The 25,369-nt window shown below is 46.3% G+C and overlaps 1 protein-coding gene across 1 annotated transcript in view; it reads left to right on the forward strand.

The window, feature by feature from the left end:
• The window catches only part of LOC136590901 (mycocerosic acid synthase-like polyketide synthase), a 42,939-nt gene extending 26,366 nt beyond the window's left edge, over positions 1 to 16,573 (forward strand). Inside the window, exons 6-7 of the mRNA XM_066588423.1 lie at positions 7,006 to 7,187; positions 11,074 to 16,573. Coding sequence (XP_066444520.1) covers positions 7,006 to 7,187; positions 11,074 to 16,536 — 5,645 coding nt within the window. The 3' untranslated portion in view covers positions 16,537 to 16,573. The remainder of the gene's footprint in view (positions 1 to 7,005; positions 7,188 to 11,073) is intronic.
• The last annotated feature ends 8,796 nt before the right edge of the window (positions 16,574 to 25,369 follow it).

Here is a 25,369-nt window from a genome sequence, read left to right on the forward strand (position 1 = left end):
CCATGCAGACTTACAATCTACTAATGATGCCACCCCACCTATGATTCAGTCCAGCGGGTTGCCTTGCACCTCAAGAGTGAACCACACTGGCACTGCCACTCTGCCCCCCGCACTGTTTAATATTCCTCCAGATAGCAATTTGGCTGTGTGAATGCTGAGGGAAGTGGTTCTTCACCTGCCCTTGCATTTTATATTAGTAAATATGGCTGCTGGCAGTGATTTTCTTGAATTGATATGTCATCTGTAGAGATGAGCGAACGTACTCGTCCGAGCTTGATATTCGTGCGAATATTAGGGTGTTCGGGATGCTCGTTACTCGTAACGAGTACCACGCGGTGTTCCGGTTACTTTCAGTTTCCTCTCTGAGACGTTAGCGCGCTTTTCTGGCCAATTGAAAGACAGGGAAGGCATTACAACTTCCCCCTGTGACGTTCAAGCCCTATACCACCCCCCTGCTGTGAGTGGCTGGGGAGATCTGATGTCACCCGAGTATAAAAATCGGCCCCTCCCGCGGCTCGCCTCAGATGCCTTGTGAGTTAGCTGAGGGACAGTGGTATCGTGCTGGAGCTGCTGTAGGGAGAGCGTTAGGAGTTAGTGTAGGCTTCAAGAACCCCAACGGTCCTTCTTAGGGCCACATCTACCTGTGTGCAGTACTGTGTTAGCACTGTATTTTTTTTTTTTTCAAAATTGGATCTGCAGAGCATTGCGCCCTGCAATAGGGACAGAAGTGGTGGTTAGGCAGGGAGAGTGTTAGCAGTGAGTGTAGGCTTCAAGAACCCCAACAGTCCTTTTTAGGGCCACATCTATCCGTGTGCAGTACTGTCCAGGCTGCTGTTAGCAGTGTTGCATTTTTTTTTCTTTTCTCAAAACCGGCTGTGCAGACCATTGCACCCGGCATTAATACTACAGGGATAGAATTGTGTAGGCAGGGCCAGAAGACATACATTATTCATTGAATAGACGCAGTGTGGCTTGTCCTTTGAAAAACAAGGGAAAAAATTCTATTTCGCCTGCCTCTGACAGTCCTCAGGGCTCTGGGTACGTGTGTGCTGCGTGCAGAACGTTAAAAAAAATCAGACGCAGCCAGCTACGTTTTACTGCAGGCTTGCGCCAATTTTTTTCCTGCATGGGAAATCCCTGATCTGCTGGAGCGAATAACTTTGCATCACTGCAGTTCTCTGACACATTTGCAGGGCCACAACACAGTTATTAAACTTAGTAGTATTCATTGAATACACGCAGTGTGGCTTGTCCTTTGAAAAACAAGGGAAAAAATTCTATTTTGGCTGCAGGCTTGCGCCAATTTCTTTCCTGGCTTGGAAATCACTGGTAATACAGCATGCTGAGGGGTAGGGGTAGGCCTAGAGGACGTGGACGCGGCCGAGGACGCGGAGGCCCAAGTCAGGGTGTGGGCACAGGCCGAGCAAGTGCGGTGGCCAGGGGTAGAGGCAGGGCCAGACCGAATAATCCACCAACTGTTTCCCAAAGCGCCCCCTCGTGCCATGCCACCCTGCACAGGTCAAGGTGCTCTACGGTGTGGCAGTTTTTCACAGAGACGCCTGACGACCGACGAACAGTGGTGTGCAACCTTTGTCGCGCCAAGATCAGCTGGGGAGGCACCACCAACAGCATGCGCAGGCATATGATGGCCAAGCACCCCACAAGGTGGGACGATGCCCGTTCACCGCCTACGGTTTGCACCACTGCCTCTCCCCCTGTGCCCCAACCTGCCACTGAGATCCAACCCCCCTCTGAGGACACAGGCACTACCGTCTCCTGGCCTGCACCCACACCCTCACCTCCGCTGTCCTCGGCCCCATCCAGCAATGTCTCTCAGCGTAGCGTCCATACGTCGCTAGCGCCACAGTTTGAGCACAAGCGCAAGTAAGACGCCACGCACCCGCACGCTCAAGCGTTAAACGTGCACATTGCAAAATTGATCAGCCTAGAGATGCTGCCGTATAGGCTTGTGGAAACGGAGGCTTTCAAAAGCATGATGGCGGCGGCTGGCCCGAGCTACTTGGTTCCCAGTCGCCACTACTTTTCCCGATGTGCCGTCCCAGGCCTGCACGACCACGTCTCCCGCAACATTGTACGCGCCCTCACCAACGCGGTTACTGCCTAGGTCCACTTAACAACAGACACGTGGAGAAGCACAGGCGGGCAGGGCCACTATATCTCCCTGACGGCACATTGGGTGAATTTAGTGGAGGCTGGGACAGAGTCACAGCCTGGGACCTCTCACGTCCTACCCACCCCCAGAATTGCGGGCCACAGCTCGGTGGTGGTATCTGCGGCGGTGTATGCTTCCTCCACTAAAGCACCTTCCTCCTCCTCCTCCTCCAACGCAACCTCTGTCTCGCAATCAAGATGTGTCAGCAGCACGTCGCCAGCAGTCGGTGTCACGCGGCGTGGCAGCACAGCGGTGGGCAAGCGTCAGCAGGCCGTGCTGAAACTACTCAGCTTAGGAGAGAAGAGGCACACGGCCCACGAAATGCTGCAGGGTCTGACAGAGCAGACCGACCGCTGGCTTGCGCCGCTGAGCCTCCAACCGGGCATGGTCGCGTGTGACAACGGCCGTAAGCTGGTGGCGGCTCTGCAGCTCGGCAGCCTCACGCACGTGCCATGCCTGGCCCACGTCTTTAATTTGGTGGTTCAGCGCTTTCTGAAAAGCTACCCCCACTTGTCATACCTGCTCGGAAAGGTGCGCCAGCTCTGCGCACATTTCCGCAAATCCCACACGCACGCTGCCACCCTACGGACACTGCAACATCGGTTTAATCTGCCAGTGCACCGACTGCTGTGCGACGTGCCCACACAGTGGAACTCTACGCTCCACATGTTGGCCAGACTCTATGAGCAGCGTAGAGCTATAGTGGAATACCAACTCCAACTTGCGCGGCGCAGTGTGAGTCAGCCTCCTCAATTATTTACAGAAGAGTGGCCCTGATTGGCAGCCATCTGCCAGGTCCTTGGAAAATTTGAGGAGTCTACCCAGGTGGTGAGCGGCGATGCTGCAATCATTAGCGTCACCATTCCTCTGCTATGCCTCTTGAGAAGTTCCCTGCAAAGCATAAAGGCAGACGCTTTGCGCTCGGAAACAGAGCCGGGGGAAGACAGTATGTCGCTGGATAGTCAGAGCACCCTCCTGTCTATATCTCAGCGCGTTGAGGAGGAGGAGGAGGAGCATGAGGAGGATGAGGAGGAGGGGGAAGAGACAGCTTGGCCCACTGCTGACGGTACCCATGCTGCTTGCCTGTCATCCTTTCAGCGTGTATGGCCTGAGGAGGAGGAAGAGGAGGAGGAGGAGGATCCTGAAAGTGATCTTCCTAGTGAAGACAGCCATGTGTTGCGTACAGGTACCCTGGCACACATGGCTGACTTCATGTTAGGATGCCTTTCTCGTGACCCTCGCGTTACACGCATTCTGGCCACTACGGATTACTGGGTGTACACACTGCTCGACCCACGGTATAAGGAGAGCCTTTGCACTCTCATTCCCGAAGAGGAAAGGGGTTCGAGAATGATGCTATACCACAGGGCGCTGGTGGACAAACTGATGGAAAACTTCCCATCCGACAGCGCTAGTGGCAGAAGGCGCTGTTCCGAGGGCCAGGTAGCAGGGGAGGTGCAGAGATCATGCAGCATGTACAGCGCAGGCAGGGGAACACTCTCCAAGGCCTTTGCCAGCTTTATGGCTCCCCAGCAAGACTGTGTCACCGCTCCCCAGTCACGGCTGAGTCGGCAGGAGCACTGTAAAAGGATGGTGAGGGAGTACGTAGCCGATCGCACGACCGTCCTCCGTGACACCTCTGCCCCCTACAACTACTGGGTGTCGAAGCTGGACACGTGGCCTGAACTCGCGCTGTATGCCCTGGAGGTGCTTGCTTGTCCTGCGGCTAGCGTCTTGTCAGAGAGTGTGTTTAGTGTGGCTGGGGGAATCATCACGGATAAGCGTACCCACCTGTCAACCGACAGTGCCGACAGGCTTACACTCATCAAGATGAACAAAGCCTGGATTTCCCCAGACTTCTCTTCTGCACCAGCGGACAGCAGCGATACCTAAGCAATACGTATTATGCACCCGCGGATGGAAGCTACGTTCTCTCTCACCATCCAAAACGGGGACATTTCTGCTTCATGAATCTGTGTCTAATATTCCTCCTCCTCCTCCTGCTCCTCCTCCTGAAACCTCACGTAATCACGCTGAACGGGCAATTTTTCTTAGGGCCACAAGGCTCACTCATCTAATTTTTCTAAACAATTTTTATATGTTTCAATGCTCTTAAAAGCGTTGAAACTTTAACTTGAACCAATTTTTAGTTAAACTGGGCTGCCTCCAGGCCTAGTTACCACTTAAGCCACATTAACCAAAGCGATTAATGGGTTTCACCTGCCATCTTGGTTGGGCATGGCCAATTTTTACAGAGGTACATTAGTACTGTTGGTACACCAATGTTTTGGGGCCCTCACCTACAGTGTAATCATAGCAATTTGTATGTTCTTCGCCTGCACTCATGGTACAGAAGTGTGTGTGGGGTTGGCCTACACTTTAGCTACATAAATGTAACTTGGGCCTTGGCTATACTGCAGCTACTGAAATGGAACTAAGACTGCGCTCCCACTATACTGCTGCTTCGGAATTGTTCCTGGGGCCTGTGTAGGCTGCTACAAAGACTTAAATGGAACTAAGACTATGCTCCTCCTATACTGCTGCTTCGGAATTGTTCCTGGGGCCTGTGTAGGCTGCTACTATTACTGAAATAGAACTAAGACTGTGCTCCCCCTATAATGCTGCTAGTGATATGTTAGTGGGGCCTGTCGCTAATGCTACGGCTGAAATGTTACTAATTCTGGGCTCTGCCTATACCGCTGCTAATGGTATGTCTCTGGGGTGTGGAAACAGAGGCTTCCCAAAGACATGATGGCGGCGAGGCCATTTCCCACCAACGCTGTTACTGTTAAGGTGCATATAACCACGGACACGTGGAGAGGACACGTAGTGCCTCCAAAACATCCCCCGCCACGGCCCACTTAATCCTGGCCACATTCCGAAAACCAACAAAATAAAACCGTGCTACTAGGTCCGCAGTCACCACCAACGCGGTTACTGTTAAGGTACATATTACCAGTCTGACTGGGGCATGCAGTGTTGGCCGGAGCCCACCTGCATTAAGCATGACATTACTACCTCAGCTGTGTTGGGCAATGCAATGGGATATTTCTATGTACCGCCGGTGGCTTCCTGGCACCCACCCATGCTGTGGGTCCACAGGGAATTATAAATGCATCTGTTTCCACTTGTAAAGAACCCCAGTCTGACTGGGGCATGCAGTGTGGGCCGAAGCCCACCTGCATTAAGCACGACATTACTACCTCAGCTGTGTTGGGCAATGCAATGGGATATATTTATGTACCGCCGGTGGGTTCCAGGGAGCCACCCATGCTGTGGTTGCACAGGGAGTTGTAACTACATGTGTCCACTTCTAAAGAACCCCAGTCTGACTGGGGCATGCAGTGTGGGCCGAAGCCCACCTGCATTAAGCACGACATTACTACCTCAGCTGTGTTGGGCAATGCAATGGGATATTTTTGTGTATCGCCGGTGGGTTCCAGGGAGCCACCCATGCTGTCGGTCGACAGGGACTTCACAATAGGGAGTTGTACCTGCCTGTGTCTATGAATTAAAAAGCCCGGTCTGACTGGGGCATGCAGAGACACCTTGACAGAATGAATAGTGTGTGGCACATAGGTTCCCCATTGCTATGCCCACGTGTGCAGCTCCTGATGGCGGTGGCACAGGATTGGATTTCTCATTGCTTCTGTACAGCATTGTGGGCTATCGCCCCGCCCCTTTTAAAGAGGGTCGCTGCCTAGCCGTGCCAACCCTCTGCAGTGTGTGCCTGTGGTTCCTCCTCATGGCAGACGCACTTCTAAATAGACATGAGGGTGGTGTGGCATGAGGGCAGCTGAAGGCTGCGCAGGGACACTTTGGTGTGCGCTGTGGGGGGGAGAGGGGGGCGGTTGGGCAGCATGTAACCCAGGAGAAGTGGCAGTGGAGTGTCATGCAGGCAGTGATTGTGCTTTGTTGGAGGTAGTGTGGTGCTTAGCAAAGGTATGCCATGCTAATGAGGGCTTTTCAGAAGTAAAAGTTTTTGGGAGGGGGGGCCCCACTCTTGCCGCTATTGTGGCTTAATAGTGGGACCTGTGAACTTGAGATGCAGCCCAACATGTAGCCCCTCGCCTGCCCTATCCGTTGCTGTGTCGTTCCCATCACTTTCTTGAATTGCCCAGATTTTCACACAAGGAAACCTTAGCGAGCATCGGCGAAATACAAAAATGCTCGGGTCGCCCATTGACTTCAATGGGGTTCGTTACTCGAAACGAACCCTCGAGCATCGCGATAATTTCGTCCCGAATAACGAGCACCCGAGCATTTTGGTGCTCGCTCATCTCTAGTCATCTGTGATTTGTTTGGCTGGATAGTTAGTTTGATGTGGCTCCTGATTGTCACTGAAAGTTTGATCTGTCTCACCCAAAAATCCATTATCCCAGGACTTTCGTTCTTCACTGCTAAGCTCCACCCCTCCTGACATCATTGCAGATCATTATCCTCTCCACAGCGATGCAGGTCTTCACATCCTCATTCCTCCTGTTTGCTCTGTCACTTGTGGAGGATCTGGGTGGGTTCCCCCAGGTGTGGTGGGCCTTGACATCTGCCTAGATTGGCTGAGTGCAAGTGCTGGACCTGAATACACCCAGTTGCAATCCAGAGTCGGCTGTATTTATGACCCTAGCACTCTCCGCCTCTACCTATTAGTATATCTTTGTGTCATTTGGTATAAATCTAATCGGACCTGTTATTATAATATGCAGCCCTTGAACCGGACAACATAGTCACATAACAAATCTGCTTTAATATCAAAGAATAGTATATTTAATTCTAAGAATAAAGAGAATTACTCTATTCCTGGCTTATGGCTGACTGATACCGGTCATCAACAGGTGATTGTGATATGGCGATCTGTGGAGCAGCCAATTGCATTATTGAATCTCGTATGTTCGTCATACTTAGCAAAGCAAAGATGCTTTCTCCAGATGGGATATGTAAACCATTTTCCAACAAAGCTGATGGATATGGAAGAGGAGAAGGATGTGGTGTTGTTCTCTTAAAACCTTTAAAAAAGGTACGATGTCTTACATTCAGTAAAGTGAACGAGTTATTTTATTTTACTGAGTTACATCTATATATATAAAGACGAAAGCCCTCACTGACTCACTCACTGATTCACTGACTGACTGACTCGCCACTAGTTCTCCAACTTCCCGATGTCGTAGAAACATGAAATTTGGCACAAGCATAGATTATGTCCAAAATACGAAAAGTAAAGGAGTCCCAATTCAATTATACAATTCTAGCACAAAAGAACTAGCGTCCAAATTTTACGTACGGAATCTAATTCTCTCACTTCCCGATGTCATAGAAACTTGAAATTTGGCCCAAGCATTGATTATGTCATAAATAGGAAGAGTTAATGGATCCCAACTCGATTATTCAATTCTAAGTGCAAAAGAATTAGCATCCAAATTTTACGTACAGAATCTAATTCTCTCACTTCCCGATGTCATAGAAACTTGAAATTTGGCACGGGCATTGATTATGTCATATATAGGAAAAGTTAATGGGACCCAACTCGATTATTCAATTCTAGCGCAAAAGCATTAGCATCCAAATTTTACATACGTAATCTAATTCTCTCACATCCCGATGTCATAGAAACTTAAAATTTGGCACGAGCATTGATTATGTCATAAATAGGAAAAACTAATGGGTCCCAACTCAATTATTCAATTCTAAGCGCAAAATAATTAGCGTCCAAATTTTACATACGTAATCTAATTCTCTCACTTCCCGATGCAACAAATAATTACACAATTTTTTACCGCACAAATATGAAATTTGCCATGACCATTCTTTGCGTACTAAATATTGGAAATTTAAAAGGTTGCAACGTGATTATCAATCCTATGCATACAAGTAAGTGGCCCCCTATGTAATGTAACTCATAGCACACATCTGTACTGCACAAACTTGAAATTTGGCATAACCATTCCTATGTTATGTAACTAATAACATATCTGTACCCCGCAATATATGAGACAGTTATCTTCTCAGCAAAACAAAACGCATTTAGAAATATGAGTATATACTGACAGGAATAAAACTGACTGTTGTATGTATTAAAAGGCTGTAAAGTACAAAAGGAAGTGGACATGGACTGCTAGGATGGAGTATGCATTTAAGTATTACCTGGGGCTGCAACCTTTAGTCTGGGTAGGAAATTTGAATTAAAAGGGGAGTTACATGTCAGGTTAAAAATGAGGAGAGTGTGTGAGGTGGCACATTCTATGGGGTGACATTTTCACATACAGTCTGAGATAAATCTCTCTCCTACCTGCCTATACACGGAGAGGAATCTATCTGACCTGTGTGTTATGAGCAGCGTGTGTGAGGTGGAACATTCTGTGGGGTGAGATAAGATTTTCTGTGTGAACACCAGAAAAACACCAGTACCAAATTAACTCGGGCGAAGCTGGGTATATCAGTTAGTATTGTAATACAGATCTAGCAAAGTTTAGTTTGACACTTAATATGTGAAATAACTGTGACACGGATCTTTTGCCCTTACAATAGCTTTTATTGTGTAAACATTACTTGTTGCAGCAAGTTATCAGCATTGGGTTAAATGTGTTACATTTATAACTACACAAAAGTTATTTCATATCAGCATGAACCTACGGACGAGATCCAAGTGTTCTGTGGAGCCAATAATTTTGCCATCCAGTAGATAGCCTTGTGTGAAGGCAAACAGAAGTGCTGCCAGGACTTCTGAACATGTAGTACGGAGTAAGGCTGGGTGTACACGGGCGCATTTGCACGCATATTTGCACATGTAAAATTGCGTGTGCAATATGCAGAGAATAACTGATTGCAATGGGTTGGTTCATATGTCTGTATTTTGCGTGCGCATTTTGGTTGCACAAAAAAAAACTAACTAAAATAGCGGCAGCGTGGATACATAGAAAACACCACTCATGAATATGGCTCCCGTCTATCAACTTTGATCTTGTGCAAATTTAAAAAAATTTAAAGTTTTTCCCCTCATTTTGCATTAAGTACCCCATAATGATAAAGTGACAACAGATTGTTAGAAATCTTTGTAAATTAAAAAAAACCCAAAAACTATTTTTCATTGACATAAGTATTCATACCTTGTAGTCAATACTTAGTTGAAACACCTTTGGCCGTGATTACAGTCTCCAGTCTCCTTGGGTGTGATACCACAAGGTTTGTAAATCCGGATTTGGGGATTTTCTGCTATTCTTCTCTGCAGATGATCTTAAGCTCTGTCAGATTGGATGGGGGCCATCTGTGGTCAGCCATTTTCAGGTCTCTCTAGTGACGCTTGATTGAGTTTAGGTCAGGGATCTGGCTGGGCCGCTCCAAAACATTCACAAAGTTGTCCCGAAGCCCATTCTGTGTTGTTTTGCTTTGTGCTTAGTCATTATTTTGTTGGAAGGTGACCCTTCTGCCCAGTCTGTGGTCTCTTACACTCTGAATCATGGTTTTCATTAAGAATATCTCTGTACTTTGCTCCATTCAGCTTTCCCTGAACCTTGACTAGTCTCCCTGTGCCACAACATGATGCTGCCACCACCAGGCTTCCTTGTAGGGATGGTATTAGGAAGATGATGAGCTGATTCTACTTTCCCCCAGACATAATTGAGGCCAAAAAGTTCAATTTTGCTGTCATCAGACCAGAGAATCTTGCTTCTCGCAGACCGAGAGTCCTTTAGGTGCTTTCTGCTAAACTGCAGGTGGCTTTCATGTGTCTTTCTGAGGAGGCTTCTTTCTGGCTGCTCTGCCACAAAGCCCAGATTGGTGGAGGCTGCAGTGATAGTTGACCTTCTGGAAGGCTCTCCCATCTGCATGCAGGATCTTTGAGCTCAGCCAGAGGGATCATTGGGTTCTTGGTCACTTCTCTTACCAAGGTCATTCCCCTTAGTTTGGTGGGTCGGCAGCTCTAGGAAGTGTCATAGTTGTTCTTCCATGTAGGTATAATGAAGGCTGCTGGGCTCTTGAGAACTTTCCGTGCAGCAGAAATGTATTGTAGCCTTCTCCAAATCTGTGCCTCCATACAATTCTGTCTCTGAGCTCATTGGCAATTTCTTTTCTTCTCTCATAGCTCGGTTTTGTCTCTGATAGCTCGGTTTTGTCTCTGATATGCATTGTGAGTTGTGAGATCTTATATAAAACATAAAATTATGTTCAATCAACTGAATTTACAACAAGTGACTCAATTCAAGATGCAGAAACATCTCAAAGATGATCAAGAGAAATGGGAGGCCTCCAGAGCTAAATTATAAGTGTCATACCAGAGGTTGTGAATACTTATGTCAATTCAAAATATATTAGGTTTTCTTTTTTTTTTAATTACCCAAATATAATTTTTAAAATTGAAAAGAGGCACTGCCCATTTAAGGAAGTTGTGTGATTACTAGACAACATTACTCTTATACCCCAAGTGTGTTAAAAGAGCAGAATTTAGTCCTCCTCTGCCACAGGGATCCAGCACTGTAGCTGTGCCATCCTCCAGGCATTTATTGTGGAGATATCGTCACAAGAAGTCACCTGACCGCTGCAGCATGACAGTCTGTTCTCAAGGCATCAGCACTCACATCTTGGATACCACGATACCATCAGTTCAAAATGACACAGCTCTGATTGGCTGCAGCATTCAGGTGACTTCCTGTGACATCACCTCCACAACAAACACCAGGACAATGGCGGGGCTACAGTGCTGGATCCCCCAGGGAGAAGCAGAATAAGTACTACTTGTTATTTTAATACACTTGGTGGTATAGGGTCAATGTTCTCTGATAACGGGACAACCCCTTTAACATACTAATGTGGATAACACTTAATTAAAGTGCCTATACAATTATATGGTACATTGCATATATTATTGTATATTTTATATATTTCTTACATAATTTTTATATATCTTACAGGCTGTAGAAGATTACAACAAAATCTGGGGAATAATTTGTAAAAGTGCAGTTAACCAAGATGGTCAGTCAGTAACACCGATAACCAAACCATCTCAATACCAACATGAGAAATTATTGCAGTACATCTATAAAACTATAGATCCATGTTCTATTCAGTATGTTGAAGCTCATGGTACTGGAACACCAATTGGTGACCCAATTGAAGCTGCAAGCTTAGGAAACATAATTGGAAAAATGCGTTCTAGTGGAATGAAGCCTTTGAAGATTGGATCAGTTAAAGGGAACATTGGTCACACTGAATGTGCTTCTGGGGTTGCTGGGTTGATAAAAGTTCTTCTCATGATGCAGCATGAAATTATTATTCCATCTCTACATTATTCTAAGGAAAATGGCATCAAAATCATTGAGGAATCCAATCTAGAAATTCCAACCAGTCCTGAGAAATGGCAAGAGGAGAGCAAATTTGGAAGAATAGCAGGAATAAATAATTTTGGATTTGGGGGAACTAACGCTCACGCCGTTGTCAAACAATATAAACAAAAATATCCTCAATATCATTCAAAAAGACCGGTTGAACTTTTCATTTTGTCTGCAGCCTCTGAAAAATCACTTCACCTCTCTATTGAAGATACACAACAAATGTTAAGCAAGGCAACATCCTTAACTCTGGAGAACTTGGTCTACACAGCAGCTTGCAGAAGAAGTCATCTAAATCACGAATACAGAACAGGATTTTTGGCCTCTTCGTTGACTCAATTAAACCAACAAATTCAAATTGTGAAAAAAGACACTGCTCCAGCTAAATCCAGTCCCCAGATTGTATTTGTGCTGTGTGGCAATGGGGTCCTTTATAAAGGGATGTGTAAGATATTTCTAGAACTTGAGCCAGTCTTCAGGAAGAAATGTGAAGAGATAGATGAGATGATTAGAGTCTACACTCCACTTTCTGTGGTACAGTTGTTGCAGAATGAGTTTGATGATTTCTCAAGGCCGGATGTAGCCCAGTTACTGCTCTTTACAGTTCAGGTGTCATTAGTGGCTCTACTGAAACATTGGGGGCTGAGGGCCGACTGCATCCTTGGACATTCAGTTGGAGAAGTTGCAGCAGCTCATTGCTCTGGAATTCTCTCACTAGAAGATGCTGTCAAAGTCATTTATTACAGAAGCACACTGCAATGCAGAGTTACTGGAGGGAAAATGTTGGTGGTTGGAAATATTAAAGTTACAGAATTGTCAAAAATAATTGCATCTTACAAGGGAAAGGTTTGCATTGCTGCTTATAACAGTCCTACTTCCTGCACAGTTTCTGGAGATGGTGAAACAATAGACCAGCTCAAGGAAAAACTGACCAAAGATTACCGTTCAAATGATATTTTTCTCCATCTACTTGATGTCAGTGCTGCATCCCACAGCCCCATGATGGATCCAATACTGAATGAGGTAAAAGATATGTTGAGGGATTTAAAAGAACAAAATATGGAAATTGATCTTCTTTCAACAGTGACAGGAAAACCTGCATCCAAAGGAGATTTCACCACTGGCGATTACTGGGCTAAAAATATTTCTGAACCAGTTGCCTTTCAGAAAGCTGTAGAAGCTTCAGCAAGAGATAAAGAAAATGTCCTCTTTCTTGAAATCGGTCCTCGAAGAACATTACAAAGGAGCATAATTGAAACATTAGGAGCCAACACAACAGTATTATCTGCTATTCAGCCCCAAAAAGAGTATGAGACCATTTTTTCTATGCTGATTGCACTTTTTGCACATGGATACAATCTTAACTGGTGTAATGTATTTGAAGCCTATAAATCTGCTCCATCCACAATTCCAAGATACAGGTTTGATCACATCAAGCAAGATATTCGATTTGAAAAAATCAGGCAGGGAAACCAAACCGCATTAAGTCCCAACCACCCATTAATCCACAGCATGAGTGAAGATTTCACTGAGTTCAGGTGTAAAATATCTAAAAAGAATACACCCTATGTCTTTGAACACAAAAATATAGGATCGGTCTTTATTCCAGGCGCACTCTATGTGGAACTTGGATTGGCTGTGGCAGCTATCAGCTTCAAACCTAAAGTGCCTTTAAGTTCTCTGGAAATCAGTGTAATGTTTTCTAGCCCCTGTGTTCTCAATCAAGATTCAGTAGACCTTAATGTCAAACTACATCGGAAACAAGAATATCAAATAATTCATTTTGAAGTTCTAACATCACATGTTTTTGCAATGGGGCAAATAGAAAAAACTCATCGTTTACTTGACACGAGCAAAAGAATCTCAACTGAACAGATCTTCCAAAGATGTTCTGCTATTTTCTCTCAAGAGAGTTTTTATGACCATCTCTTTTCAATTGGATTTAAACATGGGAAGATTTACAGACAGTTGGGGGATGTTTATTATGGAAAAGATCTCAAAGAAGGGATTGCCAGAGTAAAAGTGAATGAAGAAGTCAAAGAAACAATGTACGAGTACCACATACATCCAGTCATTTTAGATTGTTTCCTACAAGTGGCAGTGTGCGTGGGAACTTGTACCAAGGAATCTTTAGTGGGCTTTCCATCATCCATAGGAAGCTTGATGATTCTACAGCCTCTTCAAGATGAAATGATCATCTACATAAAAACAATAAAAACAACCCAGACGTACGTTGAATTATGTGGATGCTTTGTAGATAACAACGGTTTCCTTTTAGTAGAAATAAAAAGTGTTAAAATGGCATTTCTGAATCAAACGGCAAACAAACAAGAGAAAACTTTTTTCCAAGTTAAATGGACCCAATCTTCTGAAAGCAGAGACATACAAGAAAACAAGTCAAATATATTGGTTTATTCTGATAATTTGGGAGTTGGCGAACAATTATCAAAATATATTCAAAATGGACTGAGCTACATAACCTTCAACAGTTGGGATTCAGATCTACAGGTAGAAAAGCTCTTTAACAGTAACTGCAAAGATATTGTGTTTATGTGGGGAGTCCACAAACCTACTGAGCAATCTCTAGGCAATCTCCCCCAATACCTAGCAAAGTGTTGTGATGTCTATCGCCAGCTAATTTTATCAGTGAGGCAAATAAGCCCCAAGCCTACTATCCGGACGGTGACCTTCAGAACTGTTGAAGGCACAGTGGATCACATCAATCCTGGATTTGCTTTTGTTGGAATGACAAGAGCTTGTGTAATTGAAATGCCAGACATTACATTTCAGCTGATTGACGTTAGCTCCTCAAGTCCCCGAGATGTTGCATCGCTAGCCAAGGTTCTCTTAAATTATAATCCAGAGGACCATCCAGAGATCTGGATTAATGACGGTTATATTTATACCAATGAAATAATTCCCACTGACACTGAAAAGAAAACACAGCAAATAGAATCTTTACAGCATCCTGATCATTTTACCCTGCACACCTCAGATCCCTACAAAATAAGGGACGTTTCTGCCGAATTTACAAATTCCACATCTTCTGAATTAAAGGGCAAAGAAATAGAGATTAATATTGACAAAATTTGTGCCCATACTGATGATTATTTTCCTGTTAGTCTTTCAAGTTGGAAATATGGAAGTGCTTTGTATTGGACAATGAGTGAAAAGCATGAGCTCATTGCTCTGGATTTTGCTGGAATTGTTAGCGCAGTTGGGAAAGATGTCAAAGAAATTCAAGTTGGAGATGGAGTTGCCGTATGTTATCCAGTTGTTGCAGCCTCCAAAATAAGGGTTCCCGAGAATGTTTGCTACTTGGTTAAGGAAGCAGCTGTATTAAGAAAGTCTCCCTGTATCTCCTTCTTTGTTTTAGCCTGGGAAATATTACATCACCAACTACCATGTGCAAAAAATAAACCACAACTGGCAATAGTGACATCAGATGCAAAGTCCATTTTATGCAGAGTTTTATGCAAAACAGCAGAACAAGCAGGCTGGGAAGTTGTCATATCCAATGGGAATATGATAAATGGCAAACTGTGTGTTGCTATGGTAGTTCTTCCCACAGCTGAAGGTATATCTAGAGAAGCACTCACTGAACTACCTCTTCTTAAAAATGTTATTATCCTATCAGACCAGAAAAATGTAAAAAATGTGATACTTTACACTAGGCAAGACATTTATGTTCATGTACTTGATTTTGATGTTGTGCTTCACAAATCATATCTACAGCTGTTTGCAAGTGACTTACATAAATGGCTATATTCTATAGCATCTGAAATCAATATTCTTGAGTCTATCACCCAACCACAATGCAATACATCTGAAGGGAAGAATACACTGTGCAGCTACTCAACAGTTCAGACCTTACCTCTCCTTAAGCTAGGCAATAGTATAACCTCAAAGATTTCTGGGTCCTCACCTGATCAAAAGCTTTTTCAGCACTGTGCTGTTTATATAGTCACAGGTGGTCTGACTGGTCTTGGGTTTGAAACTGTGAAATTCATTCTACAGAATGGTGGTGACAACGTTGTCATTCTATCCAGACGAAATCCCACTCTTGAAATCGTGCAACAAATAGCTGAGGTTGAGAAAGAAAACACAAAGATAGTCACCCTGCAATGTAACATAACTAACTATACTGAAGTCATAAAGGCCATAGATTACATCCAAAAAATATTTCCAAGAATTCCAATCAAAGGAATCTTTCACAGCGCTGCTGTTTTTCATGATGGGATTCTGCAGAACCTAAACTTGCTCTTGTTTGAGAAAGTCCTGAGTCCAAAAGTAGATGGAGCGGTGAATCTTCACCATGCTACTAAAAACATTAAACTTGACTATTTTGTTTGTTATTCATCTCTTGTTTCATCAGTTGGAAATTCAGGGCAAGCAAGTTATGCTGCTGCCAACTCTTTTTTAGACGTGTTCTGTCACTACAGAAGAAATCTGGGTCTTTGTGGACAGTCGATCAGTTGGGGTGCCCTCAATCTTGGGGTATTACTCAACCAGCACAAAATTCATGAACTCTTAAAAGCAAAAGGAATCCTACTATTAAATGCAGAAGAAATACGAGTTCATCTAAAGAATTGTCTTTTATTAAACAATACCCACCAAACAATTGCAAAATTAGATTTTAAAGCCATGAAGAATAATCTGGTTTCTTACACCCCGGGGCTGAAGAAAAGGTTTCGCAATGTTTTCTTGGATGTAAAAGAAAACTTGGAAGAAACACCGAAGGTGAGACAATCCACCCAAATAAAGTGTGAAAAACCTGAAGATTACATTTTGCTAGTAGTTAGTGAGCAGACTGGTGTGAGTGCTAGTGATATCACTATGAATACTCTTCTCAGTTCTCTGGGTGTTGATTCCATGGTCGCTATGACAATGCAGAATCGCATCTTCCGAGATAAGAACATTAGAATACCTGTGGTCAACATTTTGGATCCAAATACAACAATCTCTTGGCTGGTATCAATGCTGAAAGAAGTCGACTGTGACGCTAATGAGCTTGAAAGAGAAATAATACAGGACACAAAACTGTGATATGGAAAATAAAAGCATCGCATGTGATTTGAATTGAGTACAGTACATGGATGTGAATGATTTCTCCAGTCTTTAATAACCATATAACTAGGAGTAGCCTTCCAGTTCACCGCAGTACTACTTCAATTTGAAGAAATCCAAGGCTCCATATATTCCAATAAAATGTTCAGTATATTTTTTCACCTTATTCTTAAAAATACATCCTTTACAACGTTTCAGTGACATCCAGCCGTTGTCTTGAAAAATGTCATATATGGCCAAAATGTCACTGGTTTTTAATGATGGAATGAATAAACATTGAAAATGTTACTGGAATCTGTGGTGTCTTGGATTCCTTGAAATTGGAGTAAGAACAGTAGCCATAGAGGGTGCACTAGAGCAAAGGTGGATTCAGTAATTTAAAGTGAACCTTCAGAATCGTTCACACACTTTTAGGCACCACAGTATTAATTTCCCCTCTTAGGCATTTTTCCCTAGGACTTAGATTTTTCTCGTTAAATAGGTGTATAACATTTCTAATATGCAGAGACATTTTCTTCTGTTTGCCCTCTCTATTATAGTGTTAGTTATTTATTAGGGATGAGCGAACGTGTCCGTTACGGACACATCCGCACCCGGACACCGGCTTTGCCGAACACTGCAGTGTTCGCGCGTAAGTGTCCGGGTGCCGCCGGGGGGCGGGGAGATGCGCGGCGGCGCGGGCGGCAGTAGCGGGGAACAGGGGGGAGCCCTCTCTCTCTCCCTCTCCCCCCCACTCCCCGCCGCACCCCCCCGCGCTGCCACGGCGGCCCCCGAACTTTTTCGCCCGAACACTTAAGTGTTCGCAAAGTTCGGTGTTCGGGCGAAAAAGGGGCGGAGCCGAACGTGTTCGCTCATCTCTATTATTTATATAAGAGTATTCCAAAATATAATATAAAGTGTCAGTAATATGGACACACCTATAGTCAGTGAAAGTAGATATACGGGAATATGGACACATAGAGAATATTCTTTGCTTTATATTTTATTGTTCTTCATATGGTCAGACAGGCAGAGGAAGAACGCGTTTCAGCTTTCAACAGCCTTGTTCACCTTGATCTGAATGCCGCTGCCCACTTATTTAAATACTAAAATCCATTAACAATCATTAAAAATAACTGACTCATTAACCCCTTTAAAGTATATGGTTAGCTACCTATCCCATTCTCTTAGGACATTCACTTAAAGGGGTTGTCCCGCGCCGAAACGTTTTTTTTTTTTGTTTTTTTTTTAACCCCCCCCCCCCCCGTTCGGCGCGAGACAACCCCGATGCAGGGGGTTAAAAAAACAACCCGCACAGCGCTTACCTGAATCCCGGCGGTCCGGCGTCTTCATACTCACCTGCTGAAGATGGCCGCCGGGATCCTCTGTCTCCGTGGACCGCAGGGCTTCTGTGCGGTCCATTGCCGATTCCAGCCTCCTGATTGGCTGGAATCGGCACGTGACGGGGCGGAGCTACACGGAGCCCCATTGAGAAGATAAGAAGACCCGGACTGCGCAAGCGTGGCTAATTTGGCCATCGGAGGGCGAAAATTAGTCGGCTCCATGGGAACAAGGACGCCAGCAACGGAGCAGGTAAGTATAAAACTTTTTATAACTTCTGTATGGCTCATAATTAATGCACCATGTACATTACAAAGTGCATTAATATGGCCATACAGAAGTGTATAGACCCACTTGCTGCCGCGGGACAACCCCTTTAAACCATTTCTATTGCACAGACCCTTTCACATTATAATATTGCAAGTTTGACATAACCCTTACACAATGAGAGAAAAACCTATAGTAGATTGGAAGAATTACTTGTATGCCTATTCCATGTACTATGATGATAATTATTAATGTAAATTAACTACAAATATATAAACTGTTTATTAAAAGCATTTACACCCTTTTCTTGGACTTTTTTTCAGTTTGTATTGTGTAATAACTAGAGATGAGCGAATATACTCGTCCGAGCTTGATACTCGTTCGAGTATTAGCGTATTCGAGATGCTCAATACTCGAGACGAGTACCACGCGATGTTCGAGTTACTTTCACTTTCATCTCTGAGACGTTAGCGCGCTTTTCTGGCCAATAGAAAGACAGGGAAGGCATTACAACTTCCCCCTGCGACGTTCAAGCCCTATACCACCCCCCTGCAGTGAGTGGCTGGCGAGATCAGGTGTCACCCGAGTATATAAATCGGCCCTTCCCGCGGCTTGCCACAGATGCATTCTGACATAGTTCAGGGAAAGTGCTGTCTTGCTGGAGTTGCTATAGGGAGAGTGTTAGGAGTTATTTTAGGCTTCAAGAACCCCAACGGTCCTTCTTAGGGCCACATCTGACCGTGTGCAGTACTGTGGAGGCTGCTTTTAGCAGTGTTGCACATTTTTTTTTTTTTGTATATCGGCCGTGCAGAGCATTGCGTCCTGCAGTAATTTTACATTGTCCAGGGCCAGTAGTGGGCAGGGACAGAAGACATATTTAGTGTATATAGGCAGTGGGCCTTTCCAAAAACATTTGGGAAAAAAAATCTATTTGGGCTGCCTGTGACCGTCCTCAGTGTACTGGGTCTCTGCTGGGGGTAGTTGTCCTAATTCATACGCAGCCAGCTAAGTATTACAGCAGGCTTGCGCAAAATTCTTTCCTGGCTCTGTGTTGCCTGTTACATCACCGCTGTATTCCTGTCCACAGTGAAACAGTCTGCAGTAATTTTACATTGTCCAGGGCCAGTAGTGGTGAGGCAGGGACAGAAGACATATTTAGTGTATATAGGCAGTGGGCCTTTCCAAAAACATTTGGGAAAAAAAATCTATTTGGGCTGCCTGTGACCGTCCTCAGTGTACTGGGTCTCTGCTGGGGGTAGTTGTCCTAATTCATACGCAGCCAGCTAAGTGTTACAGCAGGCTTGCGCAAAATTCTTTCCTGGCTCTGTGTTGCCTGTTACATCACCGCTGTATCCCTGGCCACAGTGAAACAGTCTGCAGTAATTTTACATTGTCCAGGGCCAGTAGTGGTGAGGCAGGGACAGAAGACATATTTAGTGTATATAGGCAGTGGGCCTTTCCAAAAACATTTGGGAAAAAAAATCTATTTGGGCTGCCTGTGACCGTCCTCAGTGTACTGGGTCTCTGCTGGGGGTAGTTGTCCTAATTCATACACAGCCAGCTAAGTGTTACAGCAGGCTTGCGCAAAATTCTTTCCTGGCTCTGCTGTGCGTTCCGTAAGCGAAGTCAGCCTCCAACCACAGGCCAATAAGCGGCACATTTAATTACAGCGTTCTGTTTCTGCACTACTGGTAATACACCATGCTGAGGGGTAGGGGTAGGCCTAGAGGACGTGGACGCGGCCGAGGACGCGGAGGCCCAAGTCAGGGTGTGGGCACAGGCTGAGCTCCTGATCCAGGTGTATCGCAGCCGACTGCTGCGGGATTAGGAGAGAGGCACATTTCTGGCGTCCCCACATTCATCTCACAATTAATGGGTCCACGCGGTAGACCTTTATTAGAAAATGAGCAGTGTGAGCAGGTCCTGTCGTGGATAGCAGAAAGTGCATCCAGCAATCTATCGACCACCCAGACTTCTGCGCCGTCCACTGCTGCAACTCTGAATCCTCTGGCTGCTGCTCCTCCTTCCTCCCAACCTCCTCACTCCATTACAATGACACATTCTGAGGAGCAGGCAGACTCCCAGGAACAGTTCTCAGGCCCCTGCCCAGAATGGGCAGCAATGGTTCCGAATCCTCTCCCACTGAAGGAGTTTGCCGTGACCGATGCCCAACCTTTGGAAAGTTCCCGGGGTCCGGGGGTGAGGCTGGGGACTTCCGGCAACTGTCTCAAGAGCTTTCAGTGGGTGAGGAGGACAATGACGATGAGACACAGTTGTCTATCATTGAGGTAGTAGTAAGGGCAGTAAGTCCGAGGGAGGAGCGCACAGAGGATTCGGAGGAAGAGCAGCAGGACGATGAGGTGACTGACCCCACCTGGTTTGCTACGCCTACTGAGGACAGGTCTTCAGAGGGGGAGGCAAGGGCAGCAGCAGGGCAGGTTGGAAGAGGCAGTGCGGTGGCCAGGGGTGGAGGCAGGGCCAGACCGAATAATCCACCAACTGTTTCCCAAAGCGCCCCCTCGCGCCATGCCACCCTGCAGAGGCCGAGGTGCTCAAAGGTCTGGCAGTTTTTCACTGAGAGTGCAGACAACCGACGAACAGTGGTGTGCAACCTGTGTCGCGCCAAGATCAGCCGGGGAGCCACCACCACCAGCCTCACCACCACCAGCATGCGCAGACATATGATGGCCAAGCACCCCACAAGGTGGGACGAAGGCCGTTCACCGCCTCCACCAACGCGGTTACTGCCAAGGTCCACTTAACAACGGACACGTGGACAAGCACAGGCAGGCAGGGCCACTATATCTCCCTGATGGCACATTGGGTGAATTTAGTGGAGGCTGGGACAGAGTCAGAGCCTGGGACCGCTCACGTCCTACCCACCCCCAGAATTGCGGGCCCCAGCTCGGTGGTGGTATCTGCGGCGGTGTATGCTACCTCCACTAAACCACCCTCCTCCTCCTCCGCAACCTCTGTCTCGCAATAAAGATGTGTCAGCAGCAGCATGTCGGCAGCAGTCGGTGTCGCGCGGCGTGGCAGCACAGCGGTGGGCAAGCGTCAGCAGGCCGTGCTGAAACTACTCAGCTTAGGAGATAAGAGGCACACAGCCCACGAACTGCTGCAGGGTCTGACAGAGCAGACCGACCGCTGGCTTGCGCCGCTGAGCCTCCAACCGGGCATGGTCGTGTCTGACAACGGCCGTAACCTGGTGGCGGCTCTGCAGCTCGGCAGCCTCACGCACGTGCCATGCCTGGCCCACGTCTTTAATTTGGTGGTTCAGCGCTTTCTGAAAAGCTACCCACGCTTGTCAGACCTGCTCGGAAAGGTGCGCCGGCTCTGCGCACATTTCCGCAAGTCCCACACGGACGCTGCCACCCTGCAACATCGGTTTAATCTGCCAGTGCACCGACTGCTGTGCGACGTGCCCACACGGTGGAACTCTACGCTCCACATGTTGGCCAGGCTCTATGAGCAGCGTAGAGTTATAGTGGAATACCAACTCCAACATGGGCGGCGCAGTGGGAGTCAGCCTCCTAAATTCTTTACAGAAGAGTGGGCCTGGTTGGCAGACATCTGCCAGGTCCTTGGAAACTTTGAGGAGTCTACCCAGATGGTGAGCGGGGATGCTGCAATCATTAGCGTCACCATTCCTCTGCTATGCCTCTTGAGAAGTTCCCTGCAAAGCATAAAGGCAGACGCTTTGCGCTCGGAAACAGAGCCGGGGGAAGACAGTATGTCGCTGGATAGTCAGAGCACCCTCCTGTCTATATCTCAGCGCGTTGAGGAGGAGGAGGAGGAGGGGGAAGAGACAGCTTGGCCCACTGCTGAGGGTACCCATGCTGCTTGCCTGTCATCCTTTCAGCGTGTATGGCCTGAGGAGGAGGATCCTGAAAGTGATCTTCCTAGTGAAGACAGCCATGTGTTGCGTACAGGTACCCTGGCACACATGGCGGACTTCATGTTAGGATGCCTTTCTCGTGACCCTCGCGTTACACGCATTCTGGCCACTACGGATTACTGGGTGTACGCACTGCTCGACCCATGGTATAAGGAGAACCTTTCCACTCTGATACCCGAAGAGGAAAGGGGTTCGAGAGTGATGCTATACCACAGGACCCTGGTGGACAAGCTGATGGTAAAATTCCCATCCGACAGCGCTAGTGGCAGAAGGCGCAGTTCCGAGGGCCAGGTAGCAGGGGAGGCGCGGAGATCAGGCAGCATGTACAGCACAGGCAGGGGAACACTCTCTAAGGCCTTTGACAGCTTTCTGGCTCCCCAGCAAGACTGTGTCACCGCTCCCCAGCCAAGGCTGAGTCGGCGGGAGCACTGTAAAAGGATGGTGAGGGAGTACGTAGCCGATCGCACGACCGTCCTCTGTGACGCCTCTGCCCCCTACAACTACTGGGTGTCGAAGCTGGGCACGTGGCCTGAACTCGCGCTGTATGCCCTTGAGGTGCTTGCTTGTCCTGCGGCTAGCGTCTTGTCAGGAGAGGGTGTTTAGTGTGGCTGGGGGAATCATCACAGATAAGCGTACCCGTCTGCCAACCAACAGTGCCGACAGGCTTACACTCATAAAGATGAACAAAGCCTGGATTTCCCCAGACTTCTCTTCTCCACCAGCGGACAGCAGCGATACCTAAGCAATACGTAGGTTGCACCCGTGGATGGAAGCATCGTTCTCTATCACCATCAAAAACGGGGACATTTTTGCTTCATCAATCTGTGTATAATATTCATCCTCCTCCTCCTGCTCCTCCTCCTGAAACCTCACGTAATCACGCCGAACGGGCAATTTTTCCTAGGCCCACAAGGCTCAGTCATATAATTTTTCTAAACAATTTTTATACGTTTCAATGCTCATTAAAGCGTTGAAACTTGCACCTGAACCAATTTTTATTTTAACTGGGCTGCCTCCAGGCCTAGTTACAAATTAAGCCACATTAACCAAAGCGATTAGTGGGTTTCACCTGCCCTCTTGGTTGGGCATGGACAATTTTTCTGACGTACATTAGTACTGTTGGTACACCAATTTTTTGGGGCCCTCACCTACAGTGTAATCCAATTAATTTTTTGCCCACCTGCATTAAAGCTGACGTTACCTCAGCTGTGCTGGGCACTGCAATGGGATATATTTATGTACCGCCGGTGGGTTCCAGGGAGCCACCCATGCTGTGGGTGCACACGGAATTCCCATTGCGGAGTTTACCTGCCTGTGACTATTTATAAAAAACCGCGGTCTGACTGGGGCATGCAGACACCTTGACAGAATGAATAGTGTGTGGCACATAGGTTCCCCATTGCTATGCCCACGTGTGCAGCTCCTGATGGCGGTGGCACAGGATTATATTTCTCATTGCTTCTGTACAGCATTGTGGGCTATCGCCCCGCCCCTTTTAAAGAGGGTCGCTGCCTAGCCGTGCCAACCCTCTGCAGTGTGTGCCTGTGGTTCCTCCTCATGGCAGACGCACTTATAAATAGAGATGAGGGTGGTGTGGCATGAGGGCAGCTGAAGGCTGCGCAGGGACACTTTGGTGTGCGCTGTGGACACTGCGTCGTGCGGGGGGGGGGGGGGGGGTGTTTGGCAGCATGTAACCCAGGAGAAGTGGCAGCGGAGTGTCATGCAGGCAGTGATTGTGCTTTGTTGGAGGTAGTGTGGTGCTTAGCTAAGGTATGCATTGCTAATGAGGGCTTTTCAGAAGTAAAAGTTGTTGGGAGGGAGGAGGCCCACTCCTGCTGCTATTGTGGCTTAATAGTGGGACCTGGGAACTTGAGATGCAGCCCAACATGTAGCCCCTCGCCTGCCCTATCCGTTGCTGTGTCGTTCCCATCACTTTCTTGAATTGCCCAGATTTTCACAAATGGAAACCTTAGCGAGCATCGGCGATATACAAAAATGCTCGAGTCGCCCATTGACTTCAATGGGGTTCGTTACTCGAAACGAACCCTCGAGCATCGCGATAATTTCGTCCCGAGTAACGAGCACCCGAGCATTTTGCTCTAGTAATAACATGAATTCATAATAAATTACTTTTTATAGAAATGAATAACAAAAGCCTCTTTAATGTCAACATGAAAATGAATCTCTTCAAAGTGATCTACAGTACTAGTCAAAAGTTTGGACACGTTTTCATTTGATGTTTTTTTTAGTAGCCCTTTTACTTTTATGATAGCTTTGCACACTGTTGGATTCACTCAATCAGCTTCATTAAGTCGTCACCTGGAATGGTTTTTCAACAGTCTGAAAGTAGTTCCCACAGATATTGAACATTAGTTGGCTGCTTTCCCTTCGCTCCGCAGTCCAACTCTTCCCAAACCACCTCAGCAGGGTTTAGTTTGGGCGATTGTATAGGGCATGTCATCTGATGCAGCATTCTCCTTCTTGGTGAAATAATCCCTACATAGCCTAGAGGGCTTTTTGGGGTCATTGACCTGTCAAATGGTGTTTCCACTAAGTGCAAAACAAATGGGGTAATATGTCGCTACCGAATGATTCTGGTAAGTGTGTCTTGAAATTTGAATAAATCAACAACAGTGTCACCAGCAGAGCACCCCCACACCATCACACCTCTGGGCCTGATTCTTGCAATCTCCTTAGAACAACTGATGTAAGATGCGTCTGCACTCTGTGAAGCATTTGTGCGGACTCTAATCTGAGGTGCTCGTAATGTACTGTTTCTGAGGCTGGTAACTATAATGAACTTCTCCTCTGCAGCAGAAGTAACTGTTGGTCTTTCTTTCCTTTCTTGGTGCGGTCCTCATGAGAGCCAGTTCCATCGTAGCATTGGATTGTTTTTATGAAAGCATTTGACCTTCATGTCTAAAAGTAATGATGGACTGGGGGCGTGGCCTGGATGGCTTTGATGGCGAACGCTAGTCTGTGAGCTCCGTATTAACGCACCCCAAGCAACATGAAGCGACAGAAAGGACCCTAATTACCTACAGGAGGTGTCGGAGGAGCCGCTGCACCCAACCATATCAAGAAGGAGGCTGCCGAAATTAAAGGAAAAAAGAAGAAATAACATGGAATTAATAGGAGGTGGTTATAATAATGTGACTTGACTGTGTAAATTAATTACAATTATGAAAAAGAAAATCACTTCATTCATTACCATTCACCTCTCCCAAAGTGGCGTGAAGTACAAGTATCATACTCTACCAATATAGGCACATATAGTAATATAACACACAGTGCACTCTGGGGACTGTCTTCTGCCAAGAAGACATA

This window comes from Eleutherodactylus coqui, unplaced genomic scaffold (genome assembly GCF_035609145.1).
Source record: "Eleutherodactylus coqui strain aEleCoq1 unplaced genomic scaffold, aEleCoq1.hap1 HAP1_SCAFFOLD_53, whole genome shotgun sequence".
Classification (NCBI taxonomy): Eukaryota; Metazoa; Chordata; class Amphibia; order Anura; family Eleutherodactylidae; genus Eleutherodactylus; species Eleutherodactylus coqui.